This window comes from Aotus nancymaae, unplaced genomic scaffold (assembly GCF_030222135.1).
Source record: "Aotus nancymaae isolate 86718 unplaced genomic scaffold, 86718_ANA_hifiasm-v0.15.2.pri h1tg000079l, whole genome shotgun sequence".
In the NCBI taxonomy this organism is placed as follows: Eukaryota; Metazoa; Chordata; class Mammalia; order Primates; family Aotidae; genus Aotus; species Aotus nancymaae.
Window position 1 is genome coordinate 27,025,144 of NW_026988494.1, and position 21,913 is coordinate 27,047,056.

Genomic DNA, 21,913 nt, shown 5'->3' on the forward strand with positions numbered 1-21,913 from the left:
ACAAGTGGAGGCAGCATGAAAAGATTTCCCTGGGGACAGGAGGAGAGTCAAGGGGAAACCAGGGGCAGGGCCTGAGACAATAGAGAAAGTTCAGCTCCCACTTACAGGTGAGAACGTGCGGTATTTGGTTTTCCGTTGCTGTGTTAATTCACCAAGAATAATGGCCTCCAGCTGCATCCATATCACTGCAAAGGGCATGATTTTGTTCTTTTTTATGGCTGTGCAGTATTCCACGGTGAACAGCCAGCAGGTTCCTCCAGTCTTTCTCACCCACCCTTGGAATGGCCATCATCCACAAAAGTTATTCACATGGAACTTTGAGCAGATTCCAAGACACTCCCTCCCAGTCCCCATCAGCTAGAATACCATCATTATGCCCTTCCTACATTGAAACTGTAGTCACAGATGATCTGAGAGAGCCTTCCAAGCTGAAAAACAGTATATGTGACTGCTCTGAGGAAGGAGTCAGAAGATTTCTTTGAAACTATTTAATAGATGGAAACAAAGAGCAAGACACAGAGTATAAAGAAGGTAGTGGAGGGGCAGGCATGAAGCCTGATACGCGGAGATGAGTGTGGTGTTTATCCTAAGAGCAATGAAAAACCACTGAAAGGTTTTAAACAAGTAAGATAAGATTAGATTTGTGCTTCTAAGAGATGACTGTGGGGAAAATGGAACCATATGCCTTCTGATAATAGACACCATCATCAGCATGGTATTCCTAACAAAAACAATAACCCTGGGGGCCAGGTGCAGTGGCTCACGTCTGTAATCCCAGCACTTTGGGAGGCTGAGATGGGTGGATCACGAGGTCAAGAGATCGAGACCATCCTGGTCAACGTGGTGAAACCCCGTCTCTACTAAAAATACAAAAAATTAGCTGGGCACGGTGATGCGTGCCTGTAATCCCAGCTACTCAGGAGGCTGAGGCAGGAGAATTGCCTGAACCCAGGAGGTGGAGGTTGCGGTGAGCTGAGATCGCGCCATTGCACTCCAGCCTGGGTAACAAGAGCGAAACTCCAAAAAACAAACAAACAAACAAACAAACAAACAAACAAACAATAACCCCAAGCTAATCACGAGGTAACATCAGACAAACCCAAATTGAAAGTCGTTGTATGAAATAGTTAGCCACACTCTTAAAAACCTCAAGGTCATAAAAGACGAACTGGGAAAGTCTTCCAGATTAAAGGAGTCTAAAGAAATGACAGCTAAATGTAGCGTGGATGGAATCCACATAAGATTCTGGACGAGAAATTACCATTTTTTCTTTTGCTATAAAGGGTTTCATAGTGAAATTATGAATTGGTAAAAGTAGGGACATATGTATAAGGTATACAGATTAGACACTGGTATACTATCAACGCTTTTGTACCATGGTTATGTTAAAGGATATCGTTGCTCTTCGGAAATACACTCAAGCATTTACAGGTGAGGAGCATCATGTCTGCATCTCACTCTCAAATGGGTCAGAAAAAAAGTATGTGTATACATATAAAGAGGAAATGATAAAGCAAATTTGTTAAAATGCCAATAAATTGTTAAAGGCAATTAGGAATTGCTTGTACTATTCTTGCAACTTTTCTGTAAATCTGTAGGATTTCAAATAAAAAGTCACACAAAAAGATGACCCTTGATTGAGATGGGGTCAAGATCAGAACTGAAGAAACTGGTGAGGAGGCTTTAGTAGTGATACCTATAAAAGATGAGAATGACTATAGCAGCACTGAAGAGAAGTGACTGAATTCTAGAACTATTTAGAAGGTAAAAATGACAAGGCTTAATTGTCATACCCAAGCAAGTTAGAAGGAAAGCGCCACACTCTGAGTTTCAACTGAGAGTCCTTTATTGCTGGCGACCAAGAGGCAGCTCATGCTCAAAAATCTCTTGGCCCCGATGAGGGGGATGTGATTTCTTTTTATACCTATTCTAGGAGAAAGGGGAGGGGGAGTCTGGCTGAAGCAGAATTTTACAGAAGCAGAACAAGCAAGTTAAGGAAGCTGGAAACCAGGAGGCAGGAGGTTCCCACAGTTGCTGATTACCAAGAGGGGTATTCACAATAGCTGGGGAATTGCCAAGCAGGATGTGGTTACAATGGTTACAAAGTTCTGGGTACAGTGTGACCCAGCTGTGCACCCGAAGGAGGGAATGGCAGGGAAGGAGAGGCTAAGATGGAGTCTGTCAGGTTCACATCTAAGATGAAGTCTGTTTGGTTTACATCACAATCAAAGCATGAATATGGAGGAGTGAGGAAGAAGGCTGAATCAAAGTTAACTCTGTTTTCTGGTTTTTATAAAGGATACTATTCACTAAGATAGCAACTTGGTGAAAACCATATCTGGAAGGATATGTTTTCCTCTTCTGGACCCAGTCTGATCATGAAAAACAGGTTGAGGGGATGTTGAGAGTTTGTTTTGTTTTTTTGAGAAATAGTCTCTCTCTCTCTGTCACTCAACCTGGGCTGGAGATCATGGTTCACTGCAGCCTCGACTTTCTGGGCTCAAGCAATCCTCCTGCCTCAGCCTCCCAAGTCAGCTAGGACTATAGGAAGATACCACCATGCCTAGCTAATTAAAAAACAATTTTGTAGGCACTTTGGACACATCAATCTAGAACTTGGAAAAGAGTTACTAACTAAAGATACACATTTGTAAGTTGCTGTTTGGATGGTTATTGCAGCTCTGAGCAATTTGTTTTCTATAATTTCAACTTTTATTTAGATTCACAGGGTACACGTGCTGGTTTGTTACCTGGGTATATTTCATTACGCTGAGGTTTGGGGTGCAATTGATCCCACTGCCAAGGTAGTTAGCATAGTAGCCAAGAGTTAGTTTTCAATCCTTGGCCCCCTCCCTACCCAGCCCTTCTAGTAGTCCCCAGTGTCTATTGTTGTCATCTTTATGTCCATGTGAACCCAGTGTTTAGCTCCCACTTACAGGTGAGAACATACCATATTCTTGTGTTAAGTCACCAAGAATGATGGCCTCCAGTTGCATCCATGTCACTGTAAAGGGCATGATTTTGTTCTTTTTTATGGCTGTATAGTATTCCATGGTGTATATATACCACATTTTCTTTATCCAGACCACCACTGGGGGACACTTAAGTTGCTTCTATGTCTTTGCTATTGTGACTAATGCTGAGCATTTATTAAATGACCTTGGTGGAGACTATGACGGTCAAGCAATGAACAATAAAGAATGTTGATACATGATGGCCAATTACAGGAAAACACATCTCCAAAGTATACAGAGAAAGAAGGGTCCCAGAGATAAGAGGTAAACTGGAAACGTATTATCATGGAGGTTGGCGCTACTGAATGATCAAATAAGACGAGGACTGACAAACGCCCATGACATCTAATGACATAGACGTCACATGGGACCTGAGAGGTTCTAGTGGAGGGGTGTAGGCAGAGTAAAGACTGGACAGGGTTTAGAAATGAAGGGGAAAGAGGAATACAGAAAAGGTCAGATTTTTTTTTTAATTTTAAGTTAAAAGTGAATGATTATAATTAAATGACAATCAAGATGGAAAAGTCTAAGACAAAGCAAAGATGTAAAATAATTTAATTAGTTAATTACAATAATAAAAGGACTCTGAAAAAGAGATTAGGATGGAATCCAGAGAAGATAAAGCAATTCATTTATACAACAAATACTTACTAAGCAGCTACTACATGCCAAGCACAGTTCTAGGCACTGGGGATACAACAGAGAACCAAATTCCCTGCCTTTATGAAACTGACATGTAGTGGAGAAGATAGACAATACATAAATAATGTACTCATAATGTAACAAGGGCTATGAAGACAAATAAAGCAGCTGAGGGGATAGAGAGGGTGAGGAATACTATTATAGGCAACTGCATCCTGGTCTGAGCAAAAGGAGATACCTTTTCTAAGAAACTGTATGGCTAGCTAAGCAACCATTCCACTAGCAGAACTTCCCCCTGAGAGTAAAAGAATGGCAAAGGGGAGAGGGGAAGAAGATTCCAGTGCTGAGCCAGTGCCATGAGGACAGAAGAACTGGGTAAGGATGAGAATGAACAGGAAGGGGAAAACATGCAGCTGGGATTGTCTGCCCTCGTCCAGTTCTGATCACCTGGGAAATTCATGACCCCACAGAGCAGGTTGGAATCCCTTTTGGAAGCTCTCATGGTATCTTGTATTTTATTTTTTAAGTAATTATCCTAAGCATGTATACTTGTTTTCTAATCACAAGTGTAATAAAATCTTCATCTGTGTGATGTCTTTCTCCCTGACAGACTGTAAGTTCCATGAAGAAAAGTAAGTTATTTTGTTCATCTCTATATCCACTGGTCAGGAACAGTGCAGAGTTTTATAAACATCAATCAAACAAACAAACATTTTGTTTTCTGGGGAAAAAAGACAATAATACCAGGCTATTAGGAAACAACCCATTGTCATGTAAATAAGCTCCCCCCAAACCCCATTTTTGGGTAATATCTGTGGGTGGTACACGTATTTATTTATTTATTTATTTTTTGAGATGGAGTCTCACCCTGTTGTCCAGGCTGGAGTGCAGTGGCGTAATCTTGGCTTACTGCACCCTCCACCTCCCAGGTTCAAGTGATCCTCCTGCCTCAGCCTCCCAAGTAGCTGGGATTACAGGCACCCGCCACCATGCCTGGCTAATTTTGTGTGTGTGTGTGTGTGTGTGTGTGTGTGTGTGTATTTTCAGTAGAGACAGGATTTCACAGTGTCAGCCAGGCTGGTCTCAAACTCCTGACCTCAGGTGATCCACTTGCCTTGACCTCCAAAAGTGCTGGGATTACAAACGTGAATCACTGAGCCTGGCCTGTGGGTGGCACATGTATTTCTAAGTGCTGAGTGTAACTGTAACTGAATTCCATCAACTTTGCATAAAATGTAATCTGGACTTATCTCTGACCTTATCCTCACACCACCTTACTGTACCCCTTATCTCAGAAAAATCAATAGTTGATGGTAATTCTTCTAGATGGTTCATAGGGCTATCATTGTGAATAATCATTGCACTCAGGGATGTCTTCAGGAATGACTGAGATAAACTAGAAAGCTTACCCAGCTTGCTATGCTTTTGAGCTCTTAAATCTGCTTTAGATAGCTTTTCCATATCCTAGCTTGTATGTGGTGTCACTTTTTGCTACTGTTAAGTATATTTGCTTCTACAAGGTAGCCACTTTTACAAACTGTTTCTAAATAGTAGTATGCTGGCAAACCAATTTCCTAACACAAAGTCTTAGTTAAGCGTAAACAGTGCTGATTGTAGGCCTGAGGCAATCTGTCTCATTTAAGATATGAACTTGGGCTACATATGTGGTTCTAAATCTAAAGTTGACTTAGTTTGAAAATAATGCACAGATGCCTATCGAAAAGAAATGTCAGACTCTATGATGTTAAGTCTCTACAAAGGCTGCTAAATAATTCTAAAATTCAATTCTTGGGCTCATCAGTTGACCATTTACCAGCTCTCATGTGAATTATCAAGAAAGATGAAATATACATGACCTCAGTTGTACTGAGCAGTTGCAAGAACATTTTACAGAAACTCAGAAGAAGTTATATTAAAGAAGCCAATCAATAAATCAATAGAGCACTTTCCATCAACTCAGTCAATGAAATTATTTTGATAAAGAACATTTTTGAGGGAACAAAGCAAACTTATGACAATACACTAGGTACCAGTAATCTTTATACTAATGGTACCATTTTTAAATTTAAGGCAAAGTACCAGCAAATTTAAGGCTCATTCTGCCTTTGGATGCACGAACACATACCTTTGAACAAGTGGCAAAGGAAGGAAATTGAGGGTGGAAGTCATGTCCAGTCCGCAGTCCAACATAATGGTGGTAGATTTGAATTTGAGCACATTGCATGGTAAGGTTGGGTGCCCAGACAGGCAATACTGAAAAAAATGAAATCATTCTGATCAGTAATCAATTACAGAAGAAGTCTACAAAGTAAAGTGAATTAAACAACACTGACGATCTTCTCTCATGAGACCAGTGTGTTAAGTTTAACTAACTTTCTATGTGGTTTCCTCCCTCTTACTGCTTGGGGACTACTTTCCCTAGCAGTTTGAAATACTCAAAAGTCTCAGATCATATCCATCTGCCTTTTCACAGGGTGCCAAGCTATGCTTTATGCAAGCCCGGTTTTAGATGGGCCACAGTTATTCAAAATAGAAGGTTTCAAGGCTAAGGGTATCCATTCCGTTTTCATAAGACACTGGCAAATTCTCATTTTCCCCTTTGTATGTAAGTACTGTCTAAAGCTGTGGATGTCAACGAAACTCTAAGCTGGGCACTCAAACTGTGCTCTAGGTTTGGTTTTCTCCCTTGCAAATAAGTGACCTTCCTCAAAGAGGAACTGGTTAGAAAGGTTAACAAGCAGGAGTAAAGGTTTATGCTCAGTCTTGTCAGAAGAAATGACTCAAAAGGACAAGTGACTTCCCTGACGTGTAGACACTAGGCAGGAGTGTGAGAACCTACTTCTAGCCAAGCGGGAGTCTCTTGCCTGTGGCAGCAGAGCTCAGAAGTCAAAGGGGCACAAGCCACCATGGTGTCTTCAAAGGAGAGTGAACACAACACACTGACCGAAACATTTCTCATGTTCTCCTCAATGTCATGGGAGTGACAGATCTGCCACACTGAAAATTATCTATATGAGATATGCTCTGCCACTTTTAATACTTTACTGCTGTTCTGAAGAAAAGAAATGGACAAAGACCTTTTTCCCAACTTTTAAAACCCTTCCTTGAACAGCAAAGCCCAGAAAACAAAGGGAACAGTGTGCTGAATCCACTAGCAAGTTCATTCTCTCTTTTTACTATTATTATTAATTTTTTTGAGACAGTCTCGCTCTATTACCCAGGCTGGAGTGTAGTGGTGTGGTCTTGGCTTACTGCAACCTCTGCTTCCCTGGTTCAAGCAATTTTCCTGCCTCAGCCTCCCAAGTAGCTGGGATTAGAGGTGCCTGCCACCATGCCTGGCTAATTGTTTTGTATTTTTAGTAAAGATGGGGTTTTATCATGTTGGCCAGGCTGGTCACTAACTCCTGACCTCAAGTGATTTGCCTGTCTCTTCGGTCTCCCGAAGTGCTGGGGTTATGGGCATGAGCCATGGCGCCCAGCCCTCTCCTGATTTAAGCATAAGGAAAGCACAAGTGAGAGTGATGCTCCACCATTGGCCAGCCCCCTATGGCCACAGTCACTTAGGCTGTCTTTCCACGTATTCCAGGTATTGCTATTGGTTCTATCTTTGAAGTGGAGGAATTTTCCACTTTTCTACAGAGGACATTACAGGAACTAATGATTTCTGAAAACTGCATGTTCTAAAAATAGTAAGTCCAAGAGCCAAGGCGTTGTATTTTGCAAGCTTCTCCTTTATTCCAAGTTTACATAGGATATTTTACCAAAGTCTGAAAAATACAAGGCACTTATGATGAAAACAATACAAATTATTTCAAACTGCAATTGTCCTGAAGAAGTCTTAAGATGCATTATTTTGGTAATTACACTTTACGTAAGTTCCTTCTTTGACAGGTACCAGAATTACAGAAAACTTTTTCCTCCTAATTAAGACAGAGATATTCCTATCCCCACGTTCCATCTGGCTCCCTATTGCTACTGGTCTTTATTCCCATCTAAGAACTATTTGTTAAAGATAAACTATCTGAAAATGAACACACAGCATCATGTTAAACTTGCTCTAAATACAGCAAACGTTCTAGTAAAAGCTTTCCTGTATTTCTCCTTTTGAAAATAAGAAAAAATCAGATATTCAGAAAAGCATGGAAGAAAATAAAATGAAATGCATTTAACAGTTATTTCTGAGTGGGAAAATTATTGTCCAATTTTCTTCTTTTGGCTTTCTGTTTTCAAAACGCTCAGCAATGAGCTTTTACTACATTTTTATAATCAGAAAAAAAATATTAAAACAAAACAGAAAATCGGCCAGGCATGGTGGCTCACACCTGCATTCCCAGCACTTTGGGAGGCCGAGGTGGGCAGATCACGAGGTCAAGAGATCAAGACCATCCTGGCCAACGTGGTGAAACCCTCCCCCTACTAAAAATACAAAAATTAGTTGGGCGTGGTGGCAGGTGCCTGTAGTTCCAGCTACTTGGGAGGTTAAGGCAGGTGAATCGCTTGAACCTGGGAGGTGGAGGTTGCAGTGAGCTGAGATCGGGCCACTGCACTCCAGCCTGGGCGACAGAGCAAGACTCCATCTCCAAAAAAAAAAAACAACACCCAGAAAATTCAGCCAGCCACATTGAATGACAAAATCTTTTTTTTATCTTCCTCCTTAATTCGAAATTATGGAGGATAAGGTACACCAGAAAACAGAAGAACATGTAAATTTTTAAAAAAGCTGATGCTCAAAAGATTTCAGCAAAATAAGTTCAATGAAAGGCTTTACATTTGTTACTGTCCTTAAAGCCCAAAGGCCAAAGAAAAGTGAGGAACACTTTCTAATGGCTATCATTGAATGGAACAACATTTTCAGAGGACTGACAAAAGGTGCCAAACCCCAAGCTCATTTGCCTTATTTGTATGGATGAGAAGGTTGAGCTCTACCCAGTTTCAGCAGCTTTTCTGGAAAGAGCCGAAGACACACAGCGAGGTCCCTCTGACTCCAACGATCCCATTCATGCTTCCCAAACTGCACGGCTCACCATGGGTCAACTGATGGCATGGAAGCACAGAGTGGCTGCCTGAGGTTCGCACACACATAGAGGAGGCGCCTGCAAAGAGCCCTGACCCTGTGGCCTCCAGTGATGCTCTTTGTACAATTCCAGTATCCTGCCTCTGTCACCAAGCAGCATATCATCTACTGAGGGTTATGAGACTAAGGCAGAAAACCAGTTAGTAATTATGGAAATAAAATTAACAACAGTCACACCAATCTGATTATCATTTTTATATTGTTTTTTCATATTTGGAAAGCTGTAACTTTAGTATTCGCACTGCTCTGTGTGCTGCTTCCACTCTTGATGACTATGTTTTCCTCATGTTGCATCGCCCTTCATTTCCACTGGTCTAAGTCAATATATCATGGTTGGTTTGGTCATTCATTCCCTCATCGTTGAACATTGAAGGTTGTTTCCTGTCACTCTACTATTGCAAGCGTGGCTGTGGTGATCACTTTAATGCGTAAGTGATTTTTCCATATTTGACTGTTTTTTAAGATGATTCCCAGAAGTGGCACTAACTAGGTCAACAAAAATGAGCATTTTATGCTCTTTCAATCTGCTGCCAAAATGCTTTCCAAAAAAGACTGTACTTATTTATAATGTCATTGGTAATATATCAGATATATTTCACTGCTTAAACCCATGAACATTATATTCAAAACCATTTAGAATCTGTACCAAAATACAGCTATCACTATTAGTAGCCATGTAGAGGTAATTGAATGGCCCTAACCAAGGAAAGTCAACTATTTGATAAGTGGCTTTAGTTCTGAGAGACAGTTTGGTGAAATGATACAAGGTGGGAAGCTTGAAGTTGAGACTGCCTGGGCTCAAATCCTGACTGTGCTCAGTGTAATGTGTGATTTGGGGAAAGTTAACTTTCAAGTGTAAGGTGCAGTCATACAACCTAGCCTTGCAGCAGACTTGTGAGGACTCAAAGAATGGGTACAGTGCCTGGTACACAGTAGTTTTATAAAATCAAGGAGTTGAAGAGGTCATCTAAGTATGAAAGGAATAATTTATGTTTTACAGTGGCATTCACTAACATCCCCGAAGACTAGGTAAAGTGAATGAACAGTTTTAAAAATATTTCCCATTTTGCTAGTTTGCCCTTCAGGAAGATAGATCCACTAGTAAGTATAGAATAATATTTATTTTTTTCTAGCTTAACAAACACATAGCAATGCTTTCATGTTCATTTTATTTCTATTTAATTAAAAAGCTACAAGTTTTTCTGTGATCACAGTCTGCAGTTGGCTCTGCATATTCACAGCTTCTGCATCCAGAGATTCAGCCAACTACAAAGGGAAAAATACGTGAAAAGAAAAAACTACAAATAATAAAATATAACAATACAACAAAAGTTACATAAATTTTAAAATGCAGCCTGGGCGTGGTGGCTCAGGCTTATAATCCCAGCACTTTGGGAGGCCAAGGCAGGCAGATCACCTGAGATCGGTAGTTTGAGACCAGTTTGACCAATACGGTGAAAACCCGTCTCTACAAAGACACAAAAATTAGCTGGGCATGGTGGCAAGAGCGTCTGTAATCCTAGCTACTCAGGAGTCTGAGGCAGGAGAATCACTTGAACCCAGAAGGCAGAGGTTACAGTGAGCTAAGATTGCACCACTGCACTCTAACCTGGGCAGCAGAGCAAAGCTCTGTCTCAAAAAAAAAAAAAAAAAAGCAATGTACTACTACTTACACTGCAGGCAGTGACACTGTATTAGGTGTTATCCCCTGTGGGTATGGAGTGACCACTATACTATCTGTATATCCCTGTTTGCCTTTTTTTCACAGAGTGAGTAGAACCTGGTTTTGAAAGTTACACACGGTTAAGATAAAGATTATTTATATTTTTTGAATAAAAATTTTATCAGTTATACTTAGTATATATATTTCCCATTCTGCTATTTTCATTAAAAAGCTTTTACTGTGGCTGGGCATGGTGGCTCTTGCCTATAATCCCAGCATACTGGGAGGTCAAGGCAGGAGTATAATTTAAGGCAGGAGTTTAGGCCAGCCTGGGCAACACAGTGAGACCCTGTCTCTATAAAAAATTAAAAAATTAACCAGGTGTAGTGGCATACACCTTAGTTCTAGGTACTTGGGAGGCTAAAGTGGGAAGATCGCTTGAATCTAGGAGTCTGAGGTTAGAGTGGCCTAAAGAAAACCTTTTATTTATGGAAAATTTCAAACATTTACAGAGTAAGAAAAATTGGTATAATGAACTCCCATGTATTTATTACTCAGGTTTAACAACCATCCACATTCTGCCCACTTCATTGCTGATTTCTTTTTGATATCAACATATTTCTACAGAACCACTATAACACTGTTCAACCCATCTGATCTCTAAAAATACAGTTTCCTTAATTGTCCTAAATTGGCCTTTTATTCACTACTGGAAAAAAACAGTCCATTTTCCTAAATATCCTAGCACAATTGATTAAAGGTGATTCATGTTTGTTAAATTACTCTTGGTTTATGACACCTAAACATCCTATAATAGTCTGAATTTATGTCTAACTTTTTTTTTTTTTTTGCCCAGTGGTCTATTTGTCTTGGTTTTTCATGTTTACATCTTATGGCATTTTCAAATAAGCTAGAGCGTCTAAATTTCAATTCTAAAAAAGCATTTTTTCCAAGGATGTAAATAGTCTACATTCAATCTGTATATTAATTCAGAGAATGCAGTCATGTTTACAATAACATTTCTCTGAGCTGGGGGCAACATACTGCTTTCTATTCTTTTCTTTATAGACAGGGTCTTGCTCCATTGACCATCACCCCTGTTGGAGTACAGTGGCATCATCACGGCTCACTGCAGCCTCGAACTCCTGGGCTCAAGCAATCCTCTCAAGTAGCTGAGACTATAGGCACATGCCACCATGCTGGCTAAGTAGAGATAGGGTCTTGCTATGTCGCCCAAGCTAGTCTCAAACTCCTGGCCTCAAGCAGTCCTCCCAACTCGACCTCTTAAAGTGCTGGGATTACAGGCATGAGCCACCATGCCCAACCTACTGTTTTCTAGTGTATTAATTTTCTTTTCCTCGTTTACAATTTAAAGTGTTTTATTCCTCTAGTTAATAGCTAACTATTCAATTATCATTACAATAAATATCTTTGCTTTCAATTTCATTTGATTTCTGCTCTCAGTTTTATTTTCTTTAGCTTTTACCTGTTATATTTTTTCTAACTTGTGCAGTTAGATATGTAGCTAACTGAAATATGCATTCAGGCTATAGATCACCCGTCTAGGTGATGTTCTGGATGCATTTCACAAGGTTAGATATATTGTGTTTTTCTTTTATCTATTTCTAAATATCACATAATTCCCACTGTGATTTCTTCTTGGAGTCACAAACTACTTAGAACTTATGTGTGTATGTGTGTGTGTGTGTGTGTGTGTGTGTGTGTTGGGTGGGGGATGAATTTCCTAATATACAAATAGCAATGATTATCTTTTGGTTATTGATTTCCAATTTTATTGTGGTAAGAAAATAGATTCTATACATTAATTGTTAGATGCTAGCAGATGCTTGCTTTTTGGCTCTGTATACTGTAAAAGTGGATTTTTACAAAAGGTCCAGTATGCTTGAAAATGGAAATTCTGTATTCTAGCTGTTGTACATAGAGGATATTAAGTTTCTCTTATATCCTTACTTGAGTCCTAGGATAAAGAAGAACTTGTCAATTTATCTTTATAATTCTGTCAAATTTTGCTTCATATATTTTCAGGTTACATTTCTGTACATAAGGGTCACGGTTTTTATATTTTACCAGTGAACTGTTTATCATTATGTAATAATCTTTGTCTTAAAACCTATTTCTAGGTTTTTAAAATTTTTACTTATTTCATTTTTTTTAAGAGATGGGGTCTAGCACTGTTACCCAGGCTGGAGTGCAGTGGCATAATCACACAACACTGTAGCCTTCAACTCCTGGGCATGAGCAATCCTCTTGCCTCAACTTGCCAAGTAGCTGAAATATTTCTAAATAGGTTTCTGGGTTTATTTCTAAATCATTTATATATATCCACTTTTTTCCTTTGGTGAATCATTCATTGTCTAATGAGGTTTTTTAAAATAAAATTTTATATATGCACAGTTAAAAATAAATCAAATAGTTTTCCAAACTAAAAAAACTCAGTCCTCAATTCCCAAATTTGAGAGGCAGCTTTTTTGACTCTGCTAGTTACCTTTATATTTCTCAGTAATATGATTATACTGTTATTTCTTGGTTTTTAAGTTTTAGTTATAATTTTTCTTTGTTTTAATTTTTTCTTCTGATTCCCTCAGATTTTTTTAAATACTATGAAAACTGACCACAAGTTGAAGATTTGACTTTTTAAATTTTTTTTTTTTTTGAGACAAAGTCTCGCTCTGTCTCTGAGGCGGAAGTGCCGTGGTGCGAACTTGGTTCACTGCAACCTCTGCCTCCTGGATTTAAGCTATTCTCCTGTCTCAGCCTCTCGAGTAGCTGGGATTACAGGCATGTACCACCACGCCTGGCTAATATTTTGTATATTTAGTAGAGACAGGTTTTACCATATTGGCCAGGCTGGTCTTGAACTCGTGACCTCAAGTGATCCACCCACCTCAGCCTCCCAAAGTGTTGGGATTACAGGCCTGAGCCACCGAACCTGGCCAAGTTGAAGCTTTAATATTTTATAACCAAGATATGTACAACAGGATTCCCTATCATGTTCCAATGCACATGAAGACAAGTAACAAATTTCTTGCACTAGATGAAAGTAATTTCAAAGAAAAAAGAAGTTAGTGTAATAATACAATGCATTGTTCAGTCCCATCATTAAAGCACTGTTATGATTTAATTCTCACTGTTGTTGTTTTTCTCAGTGCTATGTAAATAAAAGACACGTCTTAATGATATTTTAGAGTCAATGAATTATTTAACTTTCAAAAGTTATTATTTAATAATATTTTAACCAATTTATTTGCTCACCAATCCTTCTTCTATCCCATGTCTTCTGAGTTCAACTCCCTTCTTTCTGAAATACAGACTTGAATATACCTCCTTCAGTGATAGCGTTGAAATAGTGAATTCTTAGTTACTATTGGTCTGAAAGTTTCTTAACTTCACTTCTTAACAGTGATGGTATTGGAATCATGGGGCAGCAAATTACCTTAAAACCCCGAAGATCCTAATCCAACTGTCTCCTGGCATCTATTGTTGCTGGGAAGAAATCTGCTGCCAGTCTAGCTGGTGTTTTAAGCCGCTATTAAAATATTCTCTTTGCTGTTGATGTTCTGATCTTTCACAAAGATGTGCACAGGTATGAGGTGTGACTTAATTTCTTTTTGGTTTATGCTTCTAACACATAACAACTCATCTTTCACAACAGTGAAAAATACTGTCAACCATGATCACTTTGAATATGGCCTCTCTCCATTCTTTCTAGTTTCTACTTCTGGAATGCTTATTAAATGCATGTGGTAATGTTTCATTTTACTCCCCCTTCCCTGTGACTAAATTATCCTTTCACATTTTGTTTTTTTGCTATGTATAGTACATTCTGGGTATTTTCCTCAGATTTATCTTACATTTTGCTAATTCTTTCTTTAGTGGTGTCAAATCTGCTATTTAATCAATGGGTTAAATACCGAAATTTTCTTTCCAGTGACTATGTTTTTAAAATCTAGAAGTCTTCTTTTCTTATTAAAAACAGCATCTTATTTTTTTCAATGCTTTGATTCCTTCATATTTGCCTTTAAATCACGTTGACATATTACAGAGTCTCCATGCTGTGCGATTTTCTGAAGTCCTTGGTAGTCTTATTATGTCTACTCATCCTAACTCATGGTGGATTTCAGATCCTTTAATGGTCTGCATGGTGAGCTCATTTCTGGTGGGGCTTTGTGGGAATTCTGAAGGAATTCTATGAGGAATGGGTTGGGGCAGGTCCCCAATAAATGCCACCATTTTGAGACCATTTTATATTGATTTCTCAGCTTAAATATCTGTACTGTAAGGGGAGCAAACACATCAGACTGTCAACACTCTCAAAGCACTGGACTAAGCTCCTTGCAGAGACAAGCTTCCTTACAGACTCCAGGAGCAAGCAAAAGAAATTTTTCTTTTTTCACTAATGTATATAGTCCTTGGGAGTTTCTTGGTTATTGATTTTGAAATATGCATTTTGAATGTTACATCTATTACTAACAAGATTAAATCATATTATGCTAAGGCTTCAGCAAATCTAATACTTTAAATTGGCTATCCAGCCAGGCATGGTGGCTCACGCCTGTACTCCTAGCACTTTGGGAGGCTGAGGTAGGCGGATTGCCTGACTTCAGAAGTTCAAGACCAGCTTGGGCAATGCGGTGAAATCCCATCTCTACTAAAATACAAAAAATTAGGCCAGGCACAGTGACTCATGCCTGTAATCTCAGCACTTTGGGAGGCCGAGGCAGGTGGATCACTTGAAGTCAGGAGTTCAAGACCAGCCTAGCCAACATGGTGAAACTCCGTCTCTACTAAAAACACAAAGATTAGCCAGGGGTGGTGGCACGTGGCTGTAATGCCAGCTACTTGGGAGGCTGAGGCAGGAGAATTGCTTAAACCTGGGAGGCGGAGGTTGTAGTGAGCAAAGATTGCACCACTGCACTCCAACCTGGCTAACAGAGTGAGATTCAGTCCCAGAAAAAAAAAAAATAGCCAGGTGTGGCAGCATGCACCTGTAATCCCAGCTACTTAGGAGGCTGAGACAGGAGAAGTGCTTGAACCCGGGAGGTGAAAGTTGCAGTGAGCCTAGATCGTGCCATAGCACTGCAGCCTGGGCAACAAGAAACTCTGTCTAAAAAAAAAAAAAAAAAAATCAGCTATGCAAACAAAATGAAAGCCAGCCAACTTTATCTCATGAAACTCTCTAAAAGCAGTATAAAATACTGAGAACTTCATAAAAAATATTTGACAAATTAGTAAACTTGGCAATTTGGTAACATGACAAATTCAATTTTAGTGAACTGACTTTGTGTAACAAGTCTGTTTTTTTTGCAAAAAGTATCAGGGACTAAAACGTAACGTACGTTCTTTTCCCTAGTCTTGTTTAAAGTAATCACAATATGCATAGTTATTATGCTGTGATGTTTATTAGGTATCAAACACTCTGTAAAAACTTTATATTTTAACTCCTATAATCCTCCCAAGAATGTCACGAGGTAGGTATTATTTTTTCATCTTACAGATGAAAAAAATATGGCATAGAAAGTATAAAACTTGCACATGATCCCAAAGTTGTAAGAAAATGTGCCAGGACTTGAACCTGGACAAGCTCCGGAATCAGTACAGTTAGCCAACACAGTATACACACCGTGCTACACAGAAAGAAAGGAACTATCAGAGACCTAAACAATTATTACTATTATTATTTTTTGCAGAGGTGGTATACTCTAAAAGGCCTTATTTTGAATTGGTAAGAATGCAGATGACTTTATATCTAGTTCTGAACAAAAAGAATTTGTTAGCTAACTGATGCAATAAAGCAAAGGTGCCAAGTAAATTAAGTTATAAATTGCCCTGCAATCCATCATAAGCAGTAATTTTCTTTTGTTGGTTTTCCTTTCCATTCAAAAACAGCGAGAAGACTCTTAGTTTTGCTGCTGAAACTGCCTTTAATTTATCCATACTGCAACCTGTAACTTCTAGGCTGAGTTGATGCCAACAGCTCTTTACTGTTGCTTAAGAGAACTGCACAGTCATAAAGAAACTTTTTTTTTTATAGGCAATAGTGTTAATGAAATAAGTTGTAAATGCCATCACCAATTTTTTCACTTGTCTATTTAACCAACCCATGTATCACATCATCCAATATCTCACTTGATATCAGCATAAAGTATTAGTTCTAACTTTGCTGATACATTGGTGTTAGCCTGAATGAATCCCTAAATTCTATGGGTCTTGAATATCTTCAGCTGACAAATAAGGAGATCTAACTAGATTATTTTAAGCTTTCTTTTAACACAAAAATGTCATTTCTCAATATTCTACCATTTCACTGGGTCAATCAAAACTCCTCTTTTATATAACCTGTCACCAACACGTTTGTGACATTGTGCTCTTTAACAATTGACTTTCTGGGCAGGCACGGTGGCTCACACATGTAATCCCAGCACTTTGGGAGGCCAAGATGCGTGGATCACCGGAGGTCAGGGGTTCAAGACCAGCCTGGCCAACATGGCAAAACCCTGTCTCTACTAAAAATACAAAAATTAGCTAGGTGTGGTGACATGTGTCCGTAATCCCAGCTTCTTGGGAGGCTGAGGCAGGAGAATAGCTTGAGCCTGGGAGGTAGAGGTTGCAGTGAGCAGAGATTGTACCACTGCACCCCATCCAGAGCTACAGAACGAGACTCTGTCTCAAAAATAAAAAAAAATTGACTTTCTGAAAATGTAAAAAACTATACAATGCACAAGCTGTAACTAATTTCATGATCACCTAGTCTAAATGCTTCCTTTTAAAAAAAATCTTTTATTATTTTCTTTAAAAAAAGTTTAAAATAGAGACTGGGATTTGCCACATTGCTCAGGCTGGTGTTGAACTTCTGGGCTCCAGTGATCCACCAGCCTTGGCCCCCCAAAGTGTTGGTATTACAGGTGTCAGCCACCATGCCCAGCCTAAATGCTTCTTTTAAAAACAAGGAACCCTGTTCTTCCAGAGCTTGTGAATTTCTCTCTGTCCCAACACATCCGAGTATAAACATTCACTGCCATCAATAAGCACAGCTTGGTAGGAGACACTCCATGCCCTAACAGGGCATATAAGGTTCCTGGAGGGGCAGGGAGCATCCCTACCTTATAGGACCCCATTCTGAGATGCTGGCTTCCACTGAGCCAAATTTGCCTAATTTGGAGGCAAATTACCCCTGCTAGGAATTTTGGGCCAGGCCCGCCAACAATCAGAATTCTATAAATACATTTCAATTTTATTTGGTAATCTTTCACCTTCTTCCACTTTGTGTCTTGATTCCGTCTCATAGGAGAGCTGTTAAATGTGCCAATCATACTTACTGTCAAACTGACTACACAGCTGGATAATATACAAGGATAATTTTCCACTTGTGCAGAAAATCTGTAGCATGCATGGTGAACACAGAAAAGCCACTTTCTGGTTGAAGAGAGGCTAGATATCACACAGCTGAGTGACTGCCACTGAGGTCTGCTCCCTCATGTTCATCCCGTCCTCTACTTGGCTTTCCACAAAAATGAGACAATCAACAGAGGGAGGTCATAAAAAGCAAAATTTCCCAACAGAAGTGCAAGGGGGGTGGAAGTGTTGACAGTAAACCATTAAGGGTGAGAGAAGCAAAACAGGTTGGGGCTGCCTTGGAACCAACATTGTTGGCTATCTAAAACCAGCACTTAATACACGCTAAAAAGTAATCATAGGGCTGGGTGTGGTGGTTCACGCCTGTAATCCCAGCACTTTGTGAGGCTGAGATGGGCAGATCACAAGGTCAAGGAGTTCGAGACCAGCCTGGCCAAGACTGTGAAACCCTGTCTCTACTAAAAATACAATAATTAGCTTGACATGGTGGTGCATGCCTGTGATCCCAGCCTCCGGCTGAGGCAGAAGAATGCTTGAACCAGGACCCAGGAGGCAGAGGTTGCAGTGAGCCAAGATTGCACCACCGCACTCCAGCCTAAGTTACAGAGTAAGACTATGTCTCAAAAAAAAAAAAAAAAAAAAAAAAAAAGCAATTATAGTTCATGAAAAGAAGTTCATGGAGCTATATATGTGACTCTATTTGTTACATATATATTGTGTGTGTGTGTGTGTATATATATACACATGTACGTATGATGTATGTGTGTATATATATACACACACATATGTACCTATGTATGTATAAAACCCTGTAAGCATACACAGCAAACTGATCGAAGTGGTAACCATAGGGGAGAGTCGTTGACCACACTGGAACTCTCACTTTCTACTTAGATACTTCTGTACCCTTGACTACTACTTCTTTTAAACATTAACCAGATTGGTTTTTTTTAAGAATCAGAAAAAATTTTTTTTATCTTTTTGAATAGAGTCACTACCAAAGAATTTCTATTGGCAACAAAGTTTTTAAGGACAATAGAATTTATACAAATTGCTGAAAATGTCCAACAGTTACAACTGGCAAGAAAGAAAAATGGTTAAGGAAATGGTAAAACTTATACATGGCTAGAGGATCAGCATCAACAAGGGAGACTTATTAGTTTATTGTTAATTCACAAGTAAGCTAGGAATTTATTCCAGCATGTTAGAAATGTGCTTTTTTTTTTTTAATCTTCAAGCCACATATAAATGCATTGGTTCAAGTTTCAAGGTTTGAACAAATCTGAATGTCAAAGCCAACCATAAAGCATACAGCAGAAATACCGTGGCTACTAGGGAGTTCCTGGTCACACTTGTGAAGACGATCAGGAAGGGGTTCCCTAACTCAACAGACTTTCAATGTGGACAAAAGTGTTTTATATTTAGGGGAAAGATGCCTGGTATAACACATTTCAGCAAAGAGAAGAGCATGCCTAGTTTTAACCCTTGAACAAATATGTTTCTGTGTGGATCAGGAGTTGGGGGCAGGGAGAAGTTTACATCCCTTTAGTCACTTCAGATTTTCAAAGAAATGGATTTCCAAACAGCCTCTGATAAACTGATTATGTTTTTAAAGACAGCGAACATTTATTAATCATTTACGATGGCACAAAACCCAGGCTGACCGGCTATGTACTAGGGCCGAGAAAAGGCTTTTCGATGAAAAATCTTCTTACTAGTCACACCAGTAATAAGTTAGGAGTCAGCAAAGGAGAGAGCTTCCATTTGCCTCTCCCATTTGGTAGAGACTTGGGAGCGAACAGAAGCAAGTAGCTTCTTTACTAATGAATGACGATCCTATAGATTAGGCAGAAGGGAGAGCCATACTTACTGGAGGAACTAGTTAAATTTTGATTTTCAGTTTACCTTGGTCCATGATAAAATACTTCTTTGATAACATCTTTATTATGGAATCTGAGCAAGGCAATTCTAAAGTTTTAAGAAAATATTTAATATAATTTTTGGGTAGGAGAGTTTTGTGGTTTTTTTTGAGATAGGGTCTTACTCTGTTGCCTAGGCTGGAGTGCAATGGTATGATCATGGCTCACTGCAGTCTCAACCATCCGGGTTCAAGCAATCCTCCCACCTCAACCTCCTGAGTGGCTGGGACCACAGATGCAAGTCATTATGCCTGGCAAAGTTTTGTTTTTTTTTTGTGGAGACAAAGTCTCATTATGTTGCCCAGGCTGGTCCTGAACTCTTGGGCTCAAGCGACCCGCCTACCTTGGCCTTCCAAAATGCTGGAATTACAGGTGTGAGCAATCATGCCTGACCCAGGAAATAATTTTTAAAGCATGATCCTAAAGCCATGATCCTGGGAGAAAATACTGATAGATTGGATTACTCATACTAAGGACTTTTCTATGAGAAAAACTACTTTGAACAAGGTAAAAGGTTATCTGGGAAAATAATATTTATAAAACCAAGACAAAAAATTGATATCCTTAATATATAAAGAACTCTAACAAATGAGTAAGAAAAACACAAAGATTCCAACAGAAAAATGTGCAAAAAGCACAGTTAATTCATGGAAGAATACAAAAGAGTGAAAAAACATATGCAAAGATGTAACAGAAATGCAAAATAGAAACCCAGAATAAATAAAAATGCAATTTAAAACTATACTGAGATAAAATGCTCAGTCCATACACTGGCAAAAAAGCTAAAGATAAGGTTGTAGAGAAATGGAAACTCTCATTTACTTTATGCATAAAAATTACAGCAGTCCTGAAGAGCAGTCCTGAAGAGCAATACTGCATCAAAGTTTAAAATGTGCATGTATAGTCTTTGAACAAAAAATTCCACTTAGGAATTTACAATAAGCAAATACAGTAACTAGATAGGTGCAGAAAATCTAGACAGTATGTTTTCATCAGCACTGTGTGGGACAGTAGGGAATAAAAACCAAAATGTTTAACAGTAGAATATGTCCACACAATGTTATACTGTAAACATATTGAAAATGAACTATATAAATGTTCCAAATGAAAACGCTTATGACTGTTGTCTCTCATTATCTGTATGCCTCTTTTCCTTTTAAATTAGAATCCATGTCTCAGTTGTAATTATAGCCACCTGGAATAAAAACTATTTGCTAGACTTGACTGCAACTATATGTAGTCATGTAAGAAAATGCTGGCCAGGAAGATATAAATAGAAGTAGTGTACACAACTTTGAGAAAGTATTAAAGGGAGAGGACATGGCTTGCTTTGTTCCTTCCTTCTTCCTAGTGGCTAGAATACGGATATGATGGCCTGAGCTGGTAGTCATATTGGATCACAAAGAGGAAGTTACACATTACAGATGGTGGAGCTACAAGCTCTCAGGAGAGCCTGGACCTGCCATATCAGCCCTGGACTATTTATCTCAGCATATCATTTATACAAGAGAGATGTAAACATCTATCCTGTTTAAGCCACCATTACTTCAGGTTTTCTGTCACTGAATCTAATCCTAACTGATGTACAGCTTTAGGGTGACTCACAAAGAAGCTATCAGTGCACACACCCATCCCAGCAGGTATACCAAAGCGACTGATTATTTGAGGTGGTGAGATTACAGGTGATTTTTTTTTTTAATACTTCTCAGGATTCAGAATTATCTTCTGAAAAATTTTCTCTTACAGTAATCTGTACTGATTCTGTAGTAGTTATTTTTACTTTGAGAAAAGTTTTCTAAAAACATGTTAAAAAAAAAAAGCTGCTTTCTTTTACTTAGTTCCTTGAAAGAACTCTCACTAGTTTGGTCAGATTGATTTCTTTTGAAAAACAAGTATGTTGCCTGACAGTTTACCACTGAATCTCAGCAGCCTGCCAAGCACAGAAATAGGTTTTACTATGCTGAATTTCTTAAGGTTTTCTGAAGAACCCCACATAAAGATGGTAATCTATCTTTATGGATAGATTTTCCATAATGGATTTATGGATAAATTTATGGATGAAAGGCAGTTTGCCAGTCTTCTACCAACTTGCTATTTGCGGACAGGTGACATATGCAACAATTTCACCCTCTAAAACTTTCAGGTCAACATAACATTGAATTAAAGAAGCCAGACACAAATGAGATATATGGTATAGTTCCATTTAAATGAAGTTCAAGAATAGGCA

The 21,913-nt window shown here is 38.9% G+C and overlaps 1 protein-coding gene across 1 annotated transcript in view; it reads right to left on the reverse strand.

Annotated features, from left to right (window-relative positions):
- The window catches only part of INTS9 (integrator complex subunit 9), a 121,291-nt gene that overhangs the window by 84,158 nt on the left and 15,220 nt on the right, over nt 1–21,913 (reverse strand). The window contains exon 2 of the mRNA XM_064368755.1: nt 5,782–5,909. Within this exon, the coding sequence (XP_064224825.1) occupies nt 5,782–5,909 (128 nt within the window). The remainder of the gene's footprint in view (nt 1–5,781; nt 5,910–21,913) is intronic.